The 21,804-nt window shown below is 42.5% G+C and overlaps 1 protein-coding gene across 2 annotated transcripts; it reads right to left on the bottom strand.

Annotated features, from left to right (window-relative positions):
• Window positions 1-853: 853 nt before the first annotated feature.
• On the bottom strand, window positions 854-21,727 carry med23 (mediator complex subunit 23). Of its 2 annotated transcripts, XM_061704377.1 has the most exons (31): window positions 21,582-21,727; window positions 21,044-21,075; window positions 20,866-20,953; window positions 20,662-20,786; window positions 20,414-20,525; window positions 19,387-19,485; window positions 19,192-19,293; window positions 19,058-19,127; window positions 18,739-18,851; window positions 18,573-18,668; window positions 16,883-16,900; window positions 14,350-14,556; window positions 13,321-13,464; window positions 13,099-13,244; window positions 12,495-12,740; window positions 12,269-12,411; window positions 11,103-11,277; window positions 10,593-10,756; window positions 9,549-9,673; window positions 9,264-9,469; window positions 8,234-8,414; window positions 7,977-8,147; window positions 6,931-7,147; window positions 6,096-6,205; window positions 5,165-5,291; window positions 4,860-5,025; window positions 4,446-4,518; window positions 3,349-3,563; window positions 3,162-3,282; window positions 2,053-2,184; window positions 854-1,285 (listed from the first exon to the last, which is right to left on the bottom strand). In XM_061704377.1, the coding sequence occupies exons 1-31, from the start codon at window positions 21,630-21,632 to the stop codon at window positions 1,037-1,039; spliced, it is 4,224 nt and encodes a 1,407-aa protein (XP_061560361.1). In that variant the 5' UTR covers window positions 21,633-21,727; the 3' UTR covers window positions 854-1,036. The 2 variants fall into 2 exon arrangements, with proteins under 2 accessions (XP_061560361.1, XP_061560362.1); XM_061704378.1 differs by lacking the exon at window positions 16,883-16,900.
• Between the last annotated feature and the right edge of the window lie 77 nt (window positions 21,728-21,804).

Below are 21,804 nucleotides of genomic sequence, written 5' to 3'. Positions count from 1 at the left end.
ATGACTGCTCCACAGAGAGTCCTTAAAACATTTTCATTAAGTTCGCTTTGGGAACGAGGGGGGAAAAAAAAAAAAAAAGACTCTGCTTCGTGTACAATTTGATTGAGCTTTTTTTTTTCTCCGAGGTCATTGAAGTGACTTGTGACGTGATTGCGTCGCGCCTGTTCTCCGGCATGATCGACAAAATGAAAAAATAGCATTTTTAAGGCCACATTCACGCGAACCAAATATGACCACATTACATTAGCTGCACAACCTCTATTTTTTATCACTTGAATTATTTTTATTTTATTAGTAATCAGCTCATTTCTTAGTTTATATCTAATCATTTATTTTCTTGGCATTGATATTAACAATTTGTTTTTATCAACACTGTAGTCTTTGTTACATTTTTAATTATATTTAATTCATTTGTTTTTTAATTTCATATTTTTTTTATTTTTAAATGATTTCCATTGTTTTATATTTGTAGTTGTATTTAATTGTTCAATTCATCCAACACGTATTTAACTCCAATTTTTCATTGAATGTCCGTCACTTCTTTGTATTGCATGTCATACATTTTTGACTTTTAAATTGAATTATTAACGTGTTTTAATTGTATTTATTCCGTACACTACAATTATTTGATTTGAAATAAACAAATTTTGTTGAACTTCAATAATTGAATTAGCCTTCTTTCACACAGTCGTAACTTTATTTAGTCAAAGGTTTTGCTCAGCCTGTCATTTCTCAAGAGCGTTTGCAACCAGATGATGTCGGGCAGGATCTATTCTGATGGTCTGCTGTTGTCTTTTCCCCCCCCTCCCCATTTTCATTCCCGGACGATGAGGGGCTCACGGCAACACTTGCATGTAGAAAATCAGTTTTATTGTAAAATATAAAAAGTCATATCATGATGCAAAAAAATAAATAAACAGCAGAGTTCCTTTATTTGTTCGCTAGACTGTTAAGTGTCCATTATTTGTCTTTTCATGTCCATTGAGTGTTGCTGTTTTTTTTAGTATAAACTCACCCCAGGATAGGTCGGGAGGGGCTACATGGAGGGGTGCGCGTGCTGCGAGGACGACGAGGAAGGCGAGGCGACGGCGACGGCGGCGGCGGACACCATCGAGGAGGATGAAGATAAAGGCTGAGGCGCGGCGGCGACGGCCGCGGGAACCGCGGCGACGGCGGACGACGACGTGGACGAGGACGCCGAGGACGTGTCGGTCTTGCTGCTGTGCGTGACGAAGCGAAGACGAAGCTTCATGGCCGGACGAAGCGTCAGGATGATTTTCTCCACCTGCGCATCAACACGCGAGCGACGAGCACGTGAGAGCTTCGTCACGGCTTGAACGCAGGACAGCCTGATTTTTCTTCTTTTGTTTAAACTTGATTTTAAATGGTTTTAATCATTTCAGTTTTTTCTCAAATTTTTTTCTTCAGTTTTGGCAAAATTATCAAGTGTATACTGTAGTAATTGAGTTTTAATTGAGATTTTTAGATGTTAACAGCATCTTTGATTCAACGTCAATAAATTGTACGATTATTTATTTTGTTTGTTTTTATGTAATTTAAAAGAATAATTTCATGTATTTTTGTTATTTGTTTCATTTATTTATCTAAATGAGATGATGCATTTATTAACCATTAACAATTTTTTCATTTTGAAAAAGTTCCAACATTAATCGCAGATTCATTTTGTGTGCATGTCCAATTCACATTTCAAGAATGTCCCTAAATGTATCTTAAATTCAACGTGAAATTAATTCAAGGTTTACTCAATTTAACGACTTTTTTATCCAACTACGACACCAACTTGTACAACTAGTATTATTATATGAAAGGTGAGTTATGTTGAGAAGTAATTTCATATTTTCAACTTAAATGTTTCCCTTTTTAAAATTCAATATTTTCTATTGATAACTCCATTTTTAAATTGAAATGTATTGAATTAATTGAAATTAAATCCGGTTTATTTGCGTATTTCATGTCACTGAAATGTTAATATAGGCACAATATGTATCCGTATCGTTGGGCTGTATTGAAACGGCGGGCGTGTTTTCCGACCTGCTCCTTGACGCTGTCGCCCGTGTACATGTACTTGATGTGATAGAGGAAGTCGCAGATGGGGTCCATGTAGTTGAGATGCTGACAGTGTTGGTCCACCACCTGCAGCATCTCGTAGAAGGCCACGCCGATCTGAAACGCACACACGCTTTTTCCGTTGCCTTTCTTTGCAACGCCAGAAACATTCTTGAGCTCCATGTTTAGTCCGGGGGGGGGGAGTTCAACCAAACATGTTCATATGTGGATACGGGTCATCGTCATTTCATTTGACCAATAACAGGTAAAGACATACGAAAAAAAATAAATAATAATAAATAATCTAATGTCGCCATTTTGTTTGTTTTAATGCCGCCTCAGTTTTCTATGGGTAAATGTCTCCCGTGCTGAAACAGCCACGCTTAAAGTCCTATTTTCAAAACTTTGTTGATCATTCCAATAAAGGCAATCAATCTTTCTTGACAGCGCAAATGGTGCTGGTCCACTGGAATACGCTTCTTGCATAACAGCAAAGACATAAACAGCTTCATAAAAATCACGCGAGTTGCACAATTTACGTGTTTCCCTTCAAACTCTGCAGATACAAGTGCATAAATGATCCAAACTACTCATTCAGCCCCGTTACACTCTTGTCTTTCTACAATCGTAATAACGGCAAAGACATGCAATAGTTTCACACATTCATACATATTCATTCATAATTCAGAAATAACAGCATTTATTCTGCTGTCTACCGTTGTGTTAATGCAAAATGGCCGCCTCATCCTGGCACAGATCCCTCTGGTGTATTGCAACAACATAACGGTGGCATTAACGGGAAAGACGGCTTGTAAAAGAAGCAAACAAACAAAACAAAAAGGAACTCTTTTGACACTAAGATGTATTTGTGTTAGTTTCCATGGGAAAGTCATTCAAGAAAAGGAGAAAAAATGCATCTTCACATAACTTCCTTTGGGACACATAACGGTAAACACACTTTGGCATGAAAAAGCTCGAAAATATTACTTTAGACAATTATTACCAGGGGGAAATAATTCAAATACTCAAGTGGGGCACGTCTTTACCGTTATGAATCTAACGATATGAAAACGAGCCACGGTGGTCACGTTTACCTCCAGCATGCATCGCGTCCTCTCCTGCTGGAAGCGCTGCAAGAAAGGGCCGACCAGGTGGTACACGTACAGCAGCTGGAACTCGGTCCGGACCGCCGGCTTCAGCGTCTCCGAGAGGAACCTGCGCGCACGAGCAAACAATCAACGACGAAGCAAACGGCGGCGGCGGCGGCGGGTCGCGGCTCACTTGGGGATGAGCGACAGCTGGCCGATGGACGAGTGGTGCCAGACGGCGTGCGCCAGCGCCAGCACGTAGCTGCAGCTGATCTCGCTGTAGCTCTGGTGGCACGCCGTGAAGTCCAGCAGGGCGAAGGGGTCGCGCGACCACGCCGTCTCCGACGTCAGCGCCGGGGAGCTCATCACCGTCACGATGCGGTCGTGCAGCACGATCCAGTACGGTTCCTGACCCACACAAAGCTTTCAATACTAACAACTCCAACGCTTCACTTCAATGCCTTTAAGCATATGTTTATTAAACAGCTTTACAGATATGCAACAGCTTTTTTTGGTTTTTTTTTAAATCATCGACAATCATTGTTTTAAAATGCTACCAAAAAGTGCGGGGAGTTCCCAGGGTCATCAGTATGTCTAAGAAAGTTCAACAAAAACGTCAACAAATAGCTCGCTTCCTAACACTTTCGACAGTAAATAAAGTTTTCCAAAATTGCAATACAACTTCAATGTTAATCATTCACTTTAGAAAATGCCACATGCCGATATGCATCAAAATGCCGAATATCGGCGGCGATAATCGGCCCGGCCGATAATCGGTCTATCCCTACGGCTTGCGGTCGAACCCGATCGGTTCGGATCATGGCATACAAATTCTGCGACTGGAAATACGGACGTCCTGAACAGCGAGCCTGGACAGGCGTTTGATGCTGCACGTACAGTATATTGCACTTTATCACAATTATTAAACCGTAAAAAGATAGAGGAGTAGTTAAAGAAGAAGCGTGTTGCTCAAGAGAGAGGAAGTGGCAAGAAGAAAAGTGAGAATGTGAGTCTCGCGCGCTCCCATTAGTTCAAACGTAGCCAGCGAGGTCCAATTTTCCCCCATTGAAAGGAATTTGTTTTGAATGATGATAATGCTGTGTTGTATAAAAATATGATGAATCACAGCAGAGAGAAGGTAAATCAATGTTGTTTGGCTGTAAGTTGAAGAAGCAGCTGAAAGTGCATTGGTGACTGTCGCCCTCCTTGCCCACATGCCGAGGCACGACAGAACCTTAATAGCTCGATATTTTGGTGGAACTAAAACTTACTCGTGCCGATGTAGCTTACCGGCAAGGCGGTGATGACAAGGCCGATGGCGTTCATCCAGGCTGTGATGTTCTCTCGAGGAACAAGAGGCTGGCTAAAACACAAAAATGGAGGGGAAAAAAACAACAACCAGAAGATTATACAGTGGACATATATATATATATATATATATATATATCTTTAAAAATATATATATTTTCAATTGTTTTTATTTTCTTTTTTTCCTTTTTGTTTGTTCTTTTTGGGGGGGAAAACCAACCCTCATTTATTGAAAAATTATTTGGGTAAAAAACCAAACTTTTTCAATTCAATTATAATGGGCGCCAATTATCCGCAGATTTGCGCTATTCACAGTCCGACCCGGTCGCGATCCCCCGCAAACAGCGGGGGTCCACTTAAAAAATAAAAAAATAAAAGCAAAAACACGGCAGTCACCTCCTCAGGACCACGTTGAGGAGAGCGTTGCCCACGTCCTTCCCGGGCACGGCGAGCGCCATCAGCTCCACGCAGGTGACGTGCAGGGCGTGCGCCGCCGGGTTGGGGAACTCGTTGAACCTCCAGTCGCAGTTGGGGAAGGGACCGGGCGACTTGCCCGCCATGGGTGAGGGACGCTTAAGGAAGCGCAACACGAGCTCGCGAGACTCGCACACAATGTTGCGCTCCGAACAAACCTCAAAGCGGCTGCGATGTATTTAATGAAACGGCAATGGATGCGTCCACCGAGAAGTAAGGAAGGATATTGTCCACCAGGCGTCCAATCAGCTTGCAGTAGTAGGTGTCGTCGGGCGTCCAAACGTTGTCGTCTCTTTGGTTCATGCCGAACTTCAGGTAAGTCTCACTCAGGCACCAGCCGGGGGTCCGGTTGTCCTGTCCCATGAAGAAACAGTCCCGAGCTTACATCATTGTTATACGATCTGTAAGTTATCAGTTCAATCATTTAATGTGATTGGCTTATTTGGAAGTGTTAATGCATTGACCAATCTTAAACAATAGCAATTCATTTTTAATTTTGGGAATATTTCCAGCATTATCCACAGTTGTCATATTTCAAAACATGTTCTTAAAATACTATCTTTTTGATATAATTACATTTTTTAAATCATTTTATAAACCTATCTTTTATATTGTAATTTAATTTACATGTTTAGTATTCTATCTGATTAGAGTTTTACTTGGTTATTATAGTGTTTTATCCTCAATTTGGATTGTATTTATTTTATTATATATCTATGTAAAGGCAGCAGCAATTTGTTTTACTTTGGAATTTTTTTTTCTGATGTTATCAACGGTTTCACATTTCAAAAATGTTCTTTAAATCTACAGTAGCTTCAAATTGTGATTTATTTTATCCTCATTTAATGACATTTTTATTTACTTTATTTTACTCCCATGTTTTATTTTAGTACATAAGTTTTAATTGGGAATTTAATATACTTTTGATTTTTGTGACGTGGCGCAGCAGTTGGCAGCCAGCTTATAAAGGACACGATCGCCACCTAGAGGCCGGGAGTGGGACAGTAGCACTCAGAAAGTGATCTTGGTTTTGTTTTTGATGATTGTTGTGCCTTGGCGGAGGTCTGCGTGTACGTACGGATCAGGGTCTAGTGTTCCAAACTGCAACCTTGTTGGGAATCTGGCTTTTAAGTTAAACCTCGCGCCGTGTTTTTCTACCTTGAGTGACAACATGATGGCGTGCACCAGCTTCCTCTTCAAGCTGGTTCTGTCCCTCAGGTGTCGCTCGTAGTAGTGCAGCGTGTTGTACAGGTAAGTGACTGGCCGGTCTGCACACCACCACAACAACAATAACAACAACAGGCTTAAGATCAGCATTTGGACTTATCCCACAGAAAAGTGGGGTAGGCCTAACAGTAAAATAACTTCACAGAGCACCTTTCAAGGGACCCAAGTAACTAACAGAGATATTAAAATGTATAATTTCATACAGCATGTGACTTAACCAGTCTGTCAAGTCAATTCCCCATTGAAATGAATTGAAAAGCCATGGATATGCTCTAAAATCCCCCCAAAAACCACCATGTTTTTTTGTGGATGTGTGAAAATAAAAGAATAATGTGTGCCTGATGTAAAACGGAATGGTCGCCAATCAGGAAGCTCGCTGTAGCTGGCGCTTTTGCCATATGCAAATAGAGAAAATAACTACTTGTGTTGAGTGTTTGTATAACTTCTATAATGTTCCTCACAAGTCATTTACAACTGCATTGTAGTGACCAAACAAGTAACACATAGTATTGCTTTACTTCTATTTCTTCTTCTATTTTGTACTCGTGTCCAGAGGCAATGTGCTGCCTCTAACAGGTCAGTTGTGGTACTGCAACAGACAGCTGACTCGCAATTATAGGTGGTTGCGTGTGTGTGGGCGCCCTGTGGGTCATCTGCAGTCCGCCACACACGAAGAAGAGCAGTAAGCAGAAACATTTGTCACGCGAGTGGTTTCCCAAATTTTTTTAAATCAGTTTGTGTGTATTCCCGTTCGAGGGTTACCAACCGTGGAACTTGTACAGCCCGCCCAGGTGGTCCAGCAGCGTCTCCAGCGACTTGGAGACAGGAATGAGCTCCAGGAAGCGGTGGATGACGATGTCAAAGACGGGCAGGAAGCGCAGGCACACGTTGCCGAAGTAGATGGGCATGTACTGGTGCTGGACCTGCATGGGCGGGCTGAGCTGCTCCGCGACGCCTTCGAAGTACAACTTCTCCGGGTATTTCTGGCACAGGAGGACACCAAATGGAGTCAAACCCTCACCGACGCGCTCCTTTTTGTGTGGAGCATAACTAAAACTCGTCGCTAAAATGTTATATTTTATACAACATGCAGTCTAATGTTAAGTGTGTTGGTACCTTGCGTCGGGGAGTAACAAATGACTTGTAACGAGATTATGTAATTGAATCACAACATTTACGTAAGTGCAATCGATTCAATGTATAATTAAACTCATTAATTCCAATTTTAGTTACATTTTGAAAAAAACAAAAAAAAAAAGTCAACTATTTTTCTTCTTCTCCTTCTAAGTCGACGCTTGTGATTGGCTCTCTGGTCATGTGTGATTCTGCAGCAGTCTCTAACACGAGTATTTCCAAATATGACCTCGAAGCGGGGCGGCACGGTGGAAGACTGGTTAGAGCGTCTGTCTCACAGTTCTGATGACCGGGGTTCAATCCCCGGCCCCGCCTGTGTGGAGTTTGCATGTTCTGCCCGTGCCTGCGTGGCTTTTCTCCGGGCACTCCGGTTTCCTCCCACATCCCAAAAACATGCATGGTAAGTTAATTGAAGACCAAATTGCACCTTAGGTGTGAATGTGAGTGCAAATTTGTATGTGCCCTGCAATTGGCTGGTGATCGGTTCAGGGTGTACCCCGCCTTCCGCCCGAAGATAGCTGAGATAGGCTCAAGCACTCCCGCTACCCTTGTGAGGATAAGTGGCTCCGAAAATGGATGGATGGATACTTTGAGAAAGTAGTTGCAATAGTTACACGACAATGCCATTTTCAACAGGGTAACTTGTACTTGTAAGCAACGATGTTTGCCCACACTGACCTTGTGGTAGCTCATGTGCTTGTTGTGCCAGTCACTCTGCAGCCAGTGCTCGGGCGCGTTCTCCTTGACAAAGTCGTTGACCCTGTTGCGGAAGTCGTCCGACTTGAGCAGCAGTAGCTGGATGATGAAGTAGCACACTTGCGCTTCGTTGCGCTCGTGGCTACGCATGGCCTGGCGGGCGGCGTCGAGAGAGGGTCAGGGTGCGATCGGCGGACGGAGGCGGAACGGGACGACGGCTCTGTAACGCGAGTGCTCACCAGACACAGGATGACTCTGTCCAGCGTGACGATGTTGTATTTCCACACCATGTCGTTGAGGATTTCGATGCACTTGTTGAGCTGCGGACCGCCGGGCGACGTGGAGAACTCGTAGACCAGGAAGTCGGCGAAGGTGCGCATGTGGGCCACGAGAGCGCGAGCTCCGATTCGCTCCAGGACGCTGAGGAAGGATTATAAAAAAAAAAAAAAAAAAAAAAGTAAGATCTAAAATAGGGGAGACATAAGGGTTACATCTCAATGCATTATAAGAAAGGTTCATCTCTTTTTGGAGATTGACTCATAAAAGTGAAACACAAATATTAGACAGATTCAATAAGCACAGAAGAAAAGATTTTGTCGAAAGCCAATTCCTACGTCATTTCTCTAATAAATATTTACACACAAGTTTCTTATGTACCATAATTGCTGGTGTATAATACGCGGACGCGGACTGCGGCTCCAGCCGCATCAAGTATAATCGACGCCAAAAATCAGGAAAACCCTTCTACCTATGTATTATGTGCACCATTGACTTGCTACTATGCATTTGTCCAAAACATGACATGTTATCCCTATTTTATTCGGTTTCTTAAAAGAAATATTCACCTCTGTGTGCATGCGTTGACGTAATTCTGTTGTGTTGTTTTTTTTCTTTTTTTTAATCCCTGTGTCGGCACAGTCCACGCTAAACTAAAAAAGCTTACCGCTGCCTGATGTCACAAAACTGCAACCAATTGTCACCAAAATGTATGCGGACATCTGTAATTATGCACACTTCAACTTCTGAAAAAGCTTAACGTCGCTTTATGTCACAGAACTGCGACTGATTGTCACGTAAATTTATGTGGACATCTCCAATTAGGCCCACTTAATGGAGCTATACAGGTTATAGGTCACATAAATGGTGGAAAACGTTTCTGAAATGATGTATCCTGGTCTCCTTTTTTTTTTCTAAATCACAAAACCTTGGCATTTGAAGAGGGATGTGTAGACTTTGTATATTCCCTGTGATATTCCCAGTCGTACTGACTTGTAGCCAATCTGGTTGATGTGGTCAGTCTCGAGCAGCATTTTCCACAGCAGGCACAGGAAGAACGGCGGCGAGCCCTGCATGGAGAAGTGCGTGATGATGTCCTCCTCGTTGGTCATGGACTTCCACTTGCGGTACTCCTCCTCCACGTTCTTCTTCAGGTTGAAGCGCGGCTCCTGAGGAACGTTGTTCTGCTTGAAGAAAGCCTAGCGGGGCAGACGAGCGGGGGTCAAAGCGGGGGAAGCGCGGCGGCGGCGCGGGGTTCATCCGCAGCGAAGCCGACACCTGCAGCGGCGCCGGGAAGCAGGAGAGGGTGTGCGCGGCCCAGTTGTGGGGCGTGAAGTTCATGATGGTCTGCAGGATGTCTTTGCACCACGTGCCGTGGATGGAGTCGGAGCCTGTGAAGAAATCTACGTACACACACGCACACAGAAGACATTACTTTTTTTAGCGGTTGAGAATAATAATTCTGGGGTGTCCAAATCGTAGTTATAACGACTATAACCAGGTTATAACGGTGAAAGCAAATGAATGTAGGTGTAATCGTGAAGGGTGTAACGGTACACCAAAAATCCCGTACTCTGATTGGAAATGTAAAACCAGCATCTTGTCTTTTGTGGAAATGGGGGCAGATTTCAAATCAAGTGCAACATCAATAGTTTGTCTTCTTTTTAGGAAACGAAGGACACAGACAAGTACAACGGTAACGTCTTAGGCTATAAAAGAGCCCGGGAAAGGCTGGGTTGCGTTGCTATCGCACTAGATTGTTTTTACGGATTTATTTTTACACATATTTTGTCTGCTAGTCAGAAGCTGAGCTGCACTGTGTTTGTTTACGGACTACGCATGTGGCTAGAGCGCAACGCACGTTACACTTGCTGTCCTTTACCAAAGACGTTCCGTGTGGGAAGCCTAATAATCATATTTATCATAATTTTGAAGGTTTACCTTTAGATTCCAGGGAACCCAACTCAATAGTAGTAGTTACTAAAGTAGGCCAAAAACATACACGTTTACTCTAGCTTTTAATAAGCTTACACCTCCTGCACTATTGATTTTTATGCTGCTGTATCATGTTTGAATTACTTTTGAAATAATGCCTTTTAGTCTTTATTGCACTATAAACTGCATGCTGCTGCATTATTTATGCATTTTATTTCTACTTCATTTTGTTTATTTGGCTGCAAAATATCTTTCTTTTCCTTTACTGTCATCTTAATGTCTTTTGCTGTAATGTTTTAAAAGTGTTATTATTACGATGTTTGCTTTTAGCAGGCCTCATAAAATGACACGGAGGTTGAGATTGTCAAGTGTGACTGGGAGGAATACCGGTGACGTGCGTGGCTCTGGCCAGGGTGAGGATGAGCGCCCGATTCAGCTCCTCCGACTCCACCGACAGAACCGTCTTCGGGTCGTTGAGGAAGCGGGTGAACTGCGGCTGCACCTCCGAGCTGCCCAGCGCCGTGATCAGGCGCAAGGCCGTGCTCTCCACACTACAGGCGAGGCGGCGACACAACGTGAAAAACATCCAAACGCCTCATGGGGCCTTGACTTACAAATGTAATTCATTCTATGACCAAGATTATTGGAATGCCATGAATCTGGTCCAGCGCCCCTAAAAACACTATTGCTATTTTTTTACATGAAGAAAACACGCAAACAAAATATAACATGATGTCATGTTTGGCTGGCAAGAAACACAAACTTTGGTTTACGACACAACACAAAAAAATAATAATAATAAACCAACCAAACAACAGCTCGTAACTGGAAAACGTCCCAAGTTGGGGCACTCTTAAGTCAAGGTACCACTGTAACCCTCCCTACTATCTAGGTTACCAGAGATGCAGCTGGTTCTGGTTGGTCTGCGGCACGGCAGCCAGACTGTGCAGGTGACTGAGCAGCTGGACGCGGTAGTGCGGCTGGATGTGGTGCATGCGGTAGCTGAACATCTCCAGCAGCGTGTGGAGGATTCCCCACGCGTGAGACTTGAACACGTTGGGCAGCAGCTGGCCTGAAAGACCACAAAGACCAGGCTAAAACCACAGCAAAGTTCACGCTGCTGTTTTTAGGGTTCAGCTTGGGATCGTGGGACTCATCACCAATCACCAATCGTGAAAAAAATAAATCATTATTATCAATGACATGATGAAAGAAATTAAGATTATATAATGGAATAAATTCATATTATACATTATTAAAAAGCAAAAAATCCATTTGACTATAAAAGTCATGTAAAGTACTGAACTACAATAATGATGTACTTAAGTATTTAAGACTTTGGAGTTTTAAATAATAAATGCTTAAATGTAAAAGAAAAATGATTAGAATTTAATTTGGAAAAGGGGAAATTTTACAAATTAAGTTTTCATTTTACATACTAATTTCCTTTGGGGATATACATAAAAAAATGTAATTACAGTTTTAAAAAAAATATTTTAAGTTTTACATTTATTACACTAATTTGAATTTCCTTTCGGAGAAATACATAAAATAAAATAATAGAATTATTCATAATTATTATTATTCCACTGGTGCCGGGTCGTGCCCTAACATGTCCAAATTTAGTGAATTTCATATTTTTTTACAAATTGATACTATTGGAGATGTGAATGTGAGTGTGAGCGGTTGTTTGTTTGCATGTGCCCTGCGATTGGCTGGCGACCGGTTCAGGGTGTACCCCGCCTCGCGCCGGGATGGGCTCCGGCAGCCCGCGACCCGCGTGAGGAGAAGCGGTAAAGAATATGGATGGATGGATGATACTATTGGTCAGTCCCCACGTGGGCATGTTATTGTTTCAAATGACTGACTTCTATCAAGTGTTGAAAATGGCATGCTCGCGTTGACGATGCAATGTTAGTAGGTCAACAAACATGCGCTTTTTTTGGGTTTGTTTTTAAGTGGCGGTTTTGGAGAGCTGAGGCATTTTGCCGCAACCTGCTCCCTTGCCCGGTTGAAGCCACAGAAATTGTGAGCGCCGCACCGCGCGGGTCTGTGAAACTCACTGATGAAGCCTTTGATGCCCAAGGACTCGATCTCCATGTAGACCAGCAGTCTGCTGTACGTCTCTACCAAGGCGGGCGCCAGGGCGACGCTGGACTTGGCGTGGGCCAGCTTGATGACCCGCGTGGCGATGCTGTGGATCAGACTGGACGGACAACAGCCAACCACTTGAGCATCGCGCGCTTCTAATCCAGGATTTTATCTGCTTTTGGAGATCGCGCGACGGACCTCATCTTGGCGTGCACGGTGACTGAGTCCAGCAGGTTCATGGGCAGCGGCGTGAAGGAGCCCAGCGCCATGCAGTTGGTGCCCGGCAAGTTGATCCTCATGGACTGGGTGCCATAGATGGTCTCCACCAGGACGCCCATGGGCACGCCGAAGCAGTCCGAGTTGGTGCTGTAGGCGTTGCACAGCAGGGCGATCTTGTAGTCGGACATGCCCAAAGATTTGTTGCGCAATGACTGCTGCAGGAACCTGAAAGAAGCAAAGTAACAGAAATGCGTCAGGGCGAGCTTTCAATTTACAGCCTCTAACTTGGGTGGTGGATCTCCTACTTGTTCTAATTGTACATTCTTAAAATATGTCATCAGGAAAATTTACAGTAATGGTGATGAATTGGATTGGCTATATAGCTAATAATGTTTCTTGCTTTAGTAACAATGCTATTTATCCTCAAATATGCAAAATGTCTATGTCTCTTCTTCAATGTCACACAAAAAGGAGTTATACAGCGTTTATGTACATTATTTCGTGACGTGATGGTGTTATTAAGAGGTGGTTTAGGTCACTGAAACTCACCGCCCGCCACTGCAAAATTAGTATTTTTGCTTACTCATGGTGCAGTTTCAAAGAGTGCGGAATGGGAATTTGCAGGTTGGAGTTGTCGCTTTGAGCCTTGCGGTTGAGGTGGATCCAGATGCAGGTCATGGCGAAGGCGTGGGTGGACTGCGGCTTGTTAATGTCCGGAACGGGAATGCACTGGGAAACGCAGACGAGGGAATATCGCACGTTTAGACTGACGATAAGGTCATGTCGGTTACAATAAGCAACGGACCTCTTTTTCGGGATACAGCAGGTCAAAGAGCTTCATGACGGGCAGGAAGTCGGCCAAGGCGTTCTTCTGGATGCTTCCTGATATGAACTGCAGCAGGACCCACATCAGGTGGTCCCTTCCTTTGATAAGGCCCCTTCCTGCAAGCTGCAGGACACAGACAAAAACAAAACAAAACCATATATTTACGTGACACCAACAATGTTAGGGGGAGATCTGGACAGAGTATCCTGATTGAAAACTGTCAAACGGGGGGGGGGTCTGACAGTCCCAGGGGGCCCCCACCGGTGATCGGGGCCCTTGGAACTCCCCCCAACTTCGACACCCCTGACAATAACTTTATTAAATAGACAAAGAATTTGACAATGTGTGCATCCGGTTTCCTCCCAGACCCCAAAAACATGCATGGTAGGTTAATTGAAGACTTTAAAGTGCCCGTAGGTGTGAATGTGAGTGCGAATGGTTGTGTGTTTCTATGTGCCCTGCGATTGGCTGGCGACCAGTTCGGGGTGTACCCCCGCCTCCTGCCCGATGATAGCTGGGATAGGCTCCAGCACTCCCGCGATCCTTGTGAGGAGAAGCGGCTCAGAACATGGATGGATGGATGGATGGATGGATGATAAATGACTTGGCCACCAGGTGGCAGTATAAGAGTGTCCTGCAGACAAAAATGCAGAAGACTTTCCCAACTACTGTGACTCAGTAACTGCAATAATATAAGTTGTTTTTTGCAGAGGATAAGGAATATTTTGATTATCGTTATATTCTCTACCTACATGTGTTTGTGTTTAAATGTGCATTGCTTAAAGCATTATAACTCCTGTCACATAGATGCTATTCGTTCGCTCCTCTATGGCCTTCACCATTATGTGTTATGTTAGCATTAAGCTAGCGGACTGAAAGGCAAAGTTGCGTGTTTGTTTTAAATAGACAACATGTACCCTTAAGGTACCCTAAGACTGCAGCTGGTACCTCCCACAAGAACTGGAAGTGCTCCGTTCGGTGGGGTGAGCGGCTCCAGAGCGCACTCACCTTCTGATGCAGAGAGAGCACCATGTGCGGGAAGCTGGCGAACTGGAACAGGACGAAGAAGATGAGCTGCGACGAGAGGTGCTGCCACAGCAGCTGGCTGGTGCCGCCCACGTCGGCGTCAAAGTGCTCCTCGCTCTCGGAGCGCTCCATGGCGTACACCACCAGGTCCACCAGCTGCTCCTCCAACACGGGACAGCGTTGCTTTTGCTGCCGAGCGGGAGAAAGAGAGACGTCAAAAGGACAGAGAGACGGCGACGGGAACGTGCGGTCGAAATCCTGACGCAGCGAGCCCAATAAGTCTACAAAAAAGCCGGACGGGGCTCATTCACCAGCAGATTTTTTTTATATGATATTATTATTTTTGCTAATTTTCCGCATTCCAGTCCGTCCTATTCGGTGTCGTTCTATCCAACTGTTGAATTCTACAACTGTGCAATAAATAAATAACTAAAACGAAATTTAAAAAATAATATAAAAAATAAAAAACATAAAATACAATTTTTTCAAAGCATTGTCAACTGTGTTATTTGACAAAAAAAAAAAAAAAAAAAAAAAGTGCATGACACTATTGACACACTGGTACAAAAAAACTGTAAAATAAAGTAAGATATGCAAAGTTTACTAATATTAATCAATTAAAAACATGGTCAATTGTAATAGTGGCAGGTACAAAAAAAATAAATGAATACATAAATAAATAAATCAAACCACGAGCAACTGTTTTCTGACAAAAGGTGGATACAGTAAAAGGTGGATACAGTAATCCAACCTCCATCACTGGGTTTACGTTCCAGACCAATTAGTGAAATCTGCAATCTAAAATTAGCCTATTTAAATACACCCTTGACATGCTTTTAAAGCGTTTACGGAAGTTAAATAAATAAATAAAAAAGTTAAGGTCTTTAAACAAACTTTTAAAACAATACAAACAAACATTTATACATATATATTCAGAGAAAACAATAGTAATAGATAAAAAATATTGCGCAAAGAGTATAATAAATTTGATTAACTACTGTAATAACAGTAAAATAATCTGCGATACTGCGGGAGGGATTACTGCATCACAATTGCCATCCCGGTACAAAAATGAATTCAAAGAAATAAATAACTCAATTGCAATAACCTTAATTATTTGATTTTGTTTTCAATATATCACTATCATTTGAGTTGTTTGGCAAAAAAAAGTGCGCATCACCATTGTCACCCCGAAGGGTGCTTGTATAATGGTGGAGAGGTTTTTTACTTCCGCTAATTAGGAGTGATTTACTAATCACTATAAAAACTGATTGAATAACACAAATATTCAAGTATTGCTGTCATCAATGCGATATTTCTTCACAAATGAAAGAAAAAGCAGAGAGAAAACGGTACAAAACAGTCGTGAGCATGCGACGAGTGCCTCATTCTCGGCGAACTTCAGCATGCCACAACAAAATAACGACACATTTTGCAATAATTGTATATGACAAACAGACAAACACGTCACGGGCTGTCGAATGATGCAGGGGTGGGCAAACAACTTTAGAGGAAGAAGGAATGAAAACAGACTGGAGGGGTGGAATGCGGTGTGGTATTTTATTCATTAACCAGTGAATTTATTTGATTTATTTGCCTCCCTGCTTAAACCTGCACCGCGTAAACTTTCCCGACATGCGCGCCGAGGGAGGAGGAAGACGAGCTGGGAGACAGCGGCAGGAAAAGAAAAAGCCACGTCGCACGAAACGTGACGGCTCTTAGAAATGAAACGTAAAGACAGCGAGTGGGGCGCCAGCGGGAAAAACGGGAGCATTTGCGACGTGGATCTGCTCCGAAATCCGTTTTACGTCATCCCAAGGCGCTTTGGTGGCCTTGTGTGGAATTTTTTGCCCACCTTCCTTTCTGACTACGGTCCCGTTCGGGTTTTTTTTCTCTTGATTTTGAATCGCATTAAATGTGCGTCCACCATTAAGTCAGCAAAATAATTGCAGACGGCAGCCAGTGGAGGAATGCCGAAGTTGCCCTCGTTTCACTCAATGGGAGGGGAAGAGTCCTAAGTTTACGAGAATTAAGTTGTCATATATTCCATAAATAAAGTTGTACATTGACGGGAATAAAGTCATCATATCAGGTTCTAAAAGTCATCATTTTAAAAGCGTAGTCGGCCTATTAGAGTTTTCAAAAAAAGTCTTCATTTTAGAAGACTAAAGTTATAATATAATGTTAAAGTCATCATTTTACAAGAATAAAGTCAAAATAATAGGATAAAAAAAAATTGTCATTTTTCAAAAAGTTATCCGAAGATTACATAAAGTAATTCTATGAGAAGGTATTTTTGTTAGTTTTTTTTCCACTGCGAGCTTTCTAATAACAATATATAAATAAATACTGTCAATGATAAAAATCGCATACTGACATTAAATCATAATTTGGCACTTGGACCCGCAGGCTGAATCAGTGATTTGCCGTCGAGTCGATGAGGGGCAGGTCACGTGACTGGGGAGGAAGAGGAGGAGGAGGAGGAGGAAAAGGAGAAGGAGCAAGGAGGACATACCTGGGCAATGTTCAGAGTCTTACCGAGACGAGTGCAGGAGAGAAAACAGAAAGAGGGAGGAAACAAAAGAAAAGAGGGAGACACACAGAGAAAGAGAAGAGTGGTGACTCGCGAGCGAGCGAGGAGGTCGTTCGCCGCCAATAAATGCATGCAGACGGGGGTCGGGGGGGTTTCACTGTTAACATTCGGTCGCCTTCGGTTGTGACCGCATCCGCAGGTCAAGCAAACACCAGTGCATTGTGGGTCAAAAGTGGCTAGTTAAGCATCTACTACGTATGCGGTCCCGTTAGCAGAGTGGCGGAGAGGCTCGCCAAAGGAAGGAAAAGACCGAGGCGAGTCAACGTCGGGGTTTCCCGTACAAAGGCTCACTTCGGACCTTTTTTGTTGGTGCTACCACTTAAAATGAGCATTGGAGCGATTCCAAAGTGCCAGTCTGAGTGTCTACAAGAGGGTATTTGGGCCACATAAAAAAAGAAAAACAAATCCATATATATATGTGTGTGTGTGTGTGTGTGTGTGTGTGTATAATAACACTATTCATGTTGAAATACTACAAGAACATATGTCATAATTAAAAAATAAAAGTCATATTACTAGGTTTTAAAAAAACGGTAATGTTACAAGAAAAATGCTGTGATATTAGGGTAACAAACTAGTAATTATATGAGAGTTAAGTTATAATATAACAGGGGAAAAAAGGTCCTAATTTTATGAGAATAAAGTCACACTATCAGTTTAAAAAAACTCCAAATTTTACAATAATAATATCTTAATAGGGTTAAAAAGGGTTTAGTTTTCGGACAGTAACCTCATAATATCAAGGTAAAAAAAGTCTATTATATTAGAATAAACGAAAGCTGAAAGTCACAACACCAAATTCATCATTTTAGGGTAAAAAAAAAAAGAAAGAAAGAAAGAACGAAAAACTCCTTAATTTACAAGAATAAAGTCATAACATTGCAGTAACAAGGTCCTAATCTAGGAGAATAAAGTCATAATATTACAGTAAAAAAGTACTAATTTTCCAAGAAAAAAGTCTTAACATTACAGTTAAAAAGTAATAATCTACTGGACGAGACCAAAGTCATAAGTGCTAAAAAGTCTTAATTTTACAAGAAGAAAATCATAATACGAGGCTTACAAAGTCATAATTTTGCAACAATAAAATCACAACACAAGGGTGAAAAAAGTTGAATGTCATAGTGTAAAAATCATTTTCCACAAATACATTTTCGGGTAAAAGAGAATTATTCTTCGAATAAAAGTCATTATATTGGTTTAAAAAAAAATTGTGAATTAACAAGAACATCCATAAAGTATAATGTGCTAACAAAACAAAAACAAAAACGATGTATATACATATATATTGTTTTCATTGCAACTACATTATCATAACTTGTTTTGTGGTATGACTTTTTTTCTTTTTTTCTTTTTAATGTGGCCCCTAATATTCCATGGTAACGCTCCAAATTTAACGTGTAGGTTTTTTTTGGTTGTGTCTCGTGGCGCAACGGTGTTACATTATTGATCCGTGGGAAACACTGAGGCTGCAAATAGGAAAAGGCAAGGAAAGGAAGACACAGGAAACGTGACTCTAAACTAGGGGTATGTTAAGGAAAAAACAATGCTATTTGGTTTCATGAAGAAGAAGTAGAGAGAGGAGGGTAAGGGTCACTGTGGATGACGATACCTGTTTGCTGAGTCCTAACATGTTGCACACCATTTCTCTTGAGTAGGGCTGCTCCAGCACGTAGCGCAGAAGGCCCGTCTGCGGCTCGAACAGGTCCTGCGCACGCATTTGAACAACCATCAGTACAGTAATGCGTGCGTGCGTGCGTGTGTGCGCGTGTGCGTACCTTATCGAAGGGCAGCATGCCTTTGAGCGGGAAGCGGAGCGTGGTGGGGTCGAGCTTCCAGGAGTTGCAGATGGCGCCGCTGTTGTTCACCACCGGCAACAGGCTACAGCGACCTGCGGCGGGCCACAATATTAGGTACACCGGCGCGGTCCCACAACATTCAATACGAAGAGCCGTCCGTATGCAACAAAATGGCAGGTATTGACTACCGTGAATAGTGAACAAACGCTGCTAGTTGACGCACCCTCCAAAAAATGTTTACAATTGTCTCTATTAAATACACAAGTGGTGAACATGGTGAGAGCTATCGTTTTCTTACCACAGATGGAGTTGATTCTGGCGGTGGGTCGAAAACTGTCCACAAAGTCTGATATCATGCTGCCGAGAAGCTACGAGCGCAAGAGGCGCATTTAGAAAAACACTTTGCACACGTAAACACACAAATTGACTGACCCAGTGCGACAGCTGTCCCTCTGGATACAGTTTTCGGATCTCTGTGACAGCAAAGTAGGCGGGAAGGAGGCAGGCGTTCCTGTCCAGGATGTACTCCACCACCTGGAACACATTATCAATCATTTGCATTCATTCACTCACACGACAATGCATGATTGATTACTTGAAAAAACCGATCGTATGCGGGACACACACCTCTCTGGCTGTCAGCAGCTGCCGCACAATGGCCGAGCTGACGGTGATGGGAATGGTCTGGATTTTATCCAGCACGGCCTTCAGCAGGTCTCGAACGCCCTGAAACGTGCACACCGAAGAAGCATGCGGATTCTATTTAGTGAGGCGAGATGCTGAGCTGGCACACGCAAAAGTTTCATTGCGGGACGGAACGGGAACCTCTGCAAAAGAAGGTGGTTAAAAAATAAGGAATTTCAAAAACATCAATGAGGAGAAGACAAAAAAGAAAATCGTGGAAGGACTTGGAAGCATTACATATAATAATAACAATCATGATATCAAATACCGTAAATGCTACAGGGTAAATTAGAGATTAAAAAAAACAGTAAATTGCAAACCTATACACGTGTTACAGTACATTACAAAATGTGTTATTTTCCCATGAACTATTTATCTCATCATAATATGCCGTATATTTAATAATGCCATGTTCAAACTAATGTTTTAAGATACTTTGAAGTCAATTTTAAAACACCAAATGTTAGTTCCTTAACCTATTAAAAGCTAACAACGGCACTGTTGAGGTCAAAGTGGATTAAAAAGTCATAATAATAATAATCACATAAACACCCCTCAATTTCATTATGAGAAATAACAGAAACCTTTTTGCTTTACATGGCTATGATTGTGAAATACTTAGGCTCATGAAATTTACTTTCCTTTAACAAAAATATATGGAAAAAATAAAACAAACCAAAATTTACAAAAAAGTAAAAATAATAATAATCATCATCAAATCATTAGGCCTATACTGGGTGCAATTGAGGTTGAAGTAAAAAAATAAAAAATAAAAAAAAAATACATTACCACTCGCTACAGGGTTCCTAAATATTAGGAACACCCTTCACTTTAACTTGGAGAAATAATTAATTGGTTTAACTAGGACAAATAATAAAACAAAAAAATGTGACTCCATTTTTTACAAGTTAAATGCATTTTTTTAAACATACATAAAGATCAAAGTAAGTAGCGTATGTGCATTAGAGACCTTGTAGTCCACCCCTCCGATGATCTTGCGGATGAGCGCGAAGGTCAGGGCCCACAGTTGAGTCCTCTCCCACTCCAAGGTGTCCGAGCTGATCACAGCTGCGCAAACCATCCTGACGCACAAACACAGAGTTGCATGATCACCTGACCGTGTCAGCATAAAAGTCAGCATTATCATCTTTGCAAAGGCAAAGCAATCCATGGACTAGATGTTACTTTGAACATACAAGCCAGGGAGTGTTCGTGTACCTTGGTGGCAAGAGATTTGTCTCTACAGCCATGGCCAGACAGTCGTAGAGGAAGGAGATTCTTTTGGGACTGTGCTGGCTGTGTGTGAATCGCACAATCCACTGCACGCACTGCTCGTGGGACTCCTGCGGGAAGACGAGAACGCGACCGATTCCGTCAAGTGAGGCGCGTTGTTCGTTTGTGTGTGTGTGTCTGTGTACAAACCTGAGGCAGAGTTCCCCAGTATTGCCGGAAGGCTCCCAGACAACTGACCAACTTTGTCCTCTCGTCCTCCGGACTGTCCATGCACATGCTGAATGTACAGCGTGTCAAAAAAAAAAATTTTTTTTTAACTGCTTTAAACAAATATGCAGACCATATGTGCATTTGTGTGTGACATTACCCAGCAAAGGCCTCCTCCACCATCTCTGTTCTCTGAGAAAATGCCCCCCCCCCCCCCCCACCCCAAACAAATGGTAGAGAAGTCAGACAAGGACCGACAGAACCATAAATATTCAACAAAACACCTAATCGTAAGGTAATGTAGGACTTTGACTCATATTGAGTAGCTAAATAAACTATGCAAATTATTGGACACATCTCGGTGTAATGCAATACTGTAACATACAACAATAATAATTAGCATAGGGCGATTGCAATATAGTAGTAATATAGTATTGTATGGTAATACCTCTCGATTGTATTGAGTGGAATAAATTGTCCAAATGTTACTGCTACACTAATGGAAAAGGTATGCATATGGTCTTGTTGTTGAAATTGAGCATGTTTGCTGAGAAATTGTGACATAAATTTAAACGGATTAATCCGTATAACATCGTATGACTGTAAGAGCCGGCGAGCGAGCGTGTGCGCGTGCGTGAGAGAGAACGTCACCGGTGCCTAGCAATAACACGTAAAAATGCCAAAGGAGCCAATATTACCACAACATCCTCAAAGATGCTCTGGAGCTGCGTTTCCATGGTTAGCGCCATGTTTGCAGCAGAAGGCGCCTCCTTTTGCGGGCAAATCCGCCAGGTTTCGCCTCTACCTCGGTTAGCAAGGTTGCTAGCAAAAACGGCTGCAAGTGAGGGAGGCGAGCGCTACCGTCAAAACAGTCCTGGCTCAAACAGCGAACAAGGGCATACTTAGTTCCGGTCTCTTCGG

This window comes from Phycodurus eques, chromosome 18, assembly GCF_024500275.1.
Source record: "Phycodurus eques isolate BA_2022a chromosome 18, UOR_Pequ_1.1, whole genome shotgun sequence".
In the NCBI taxonomy this organism is placed as follows: Eukaryota; Metazoa; Chordata; class Actinopteri; order Syngnathiformes; family Syngnathidae; genus Phycodurus; species Phycodurus eques.
The sequence above is the reverse complement of the archived record's forward strand: the minus strand, read 5'-3'. Positions and strand labels throughout refer to the sequence as shown.

Coding starts and splice junctions, on each gene's coding strand:
- med23 (XM_061704377.1), bottom strand. CDS start 21,632: ATGGCGCTAACCATGGAAACGCAGCTCCAGAGCATCTTTGAGGATGTT. Junction 8,415..9,263: donor ATCAACCAGATTGGCTACAA/GTCAGTACGACT, acceptor ATCCTTCCTCAG/CGTCCTGGAGCGAATCGGAG. Junction 3,564..4,445: donor TTGTCATCACCGCCTTGCCG/GTAAGCTACATC, acceptor TGTGTGGGTCAG/GAACCGTACTGGATCGTGCT.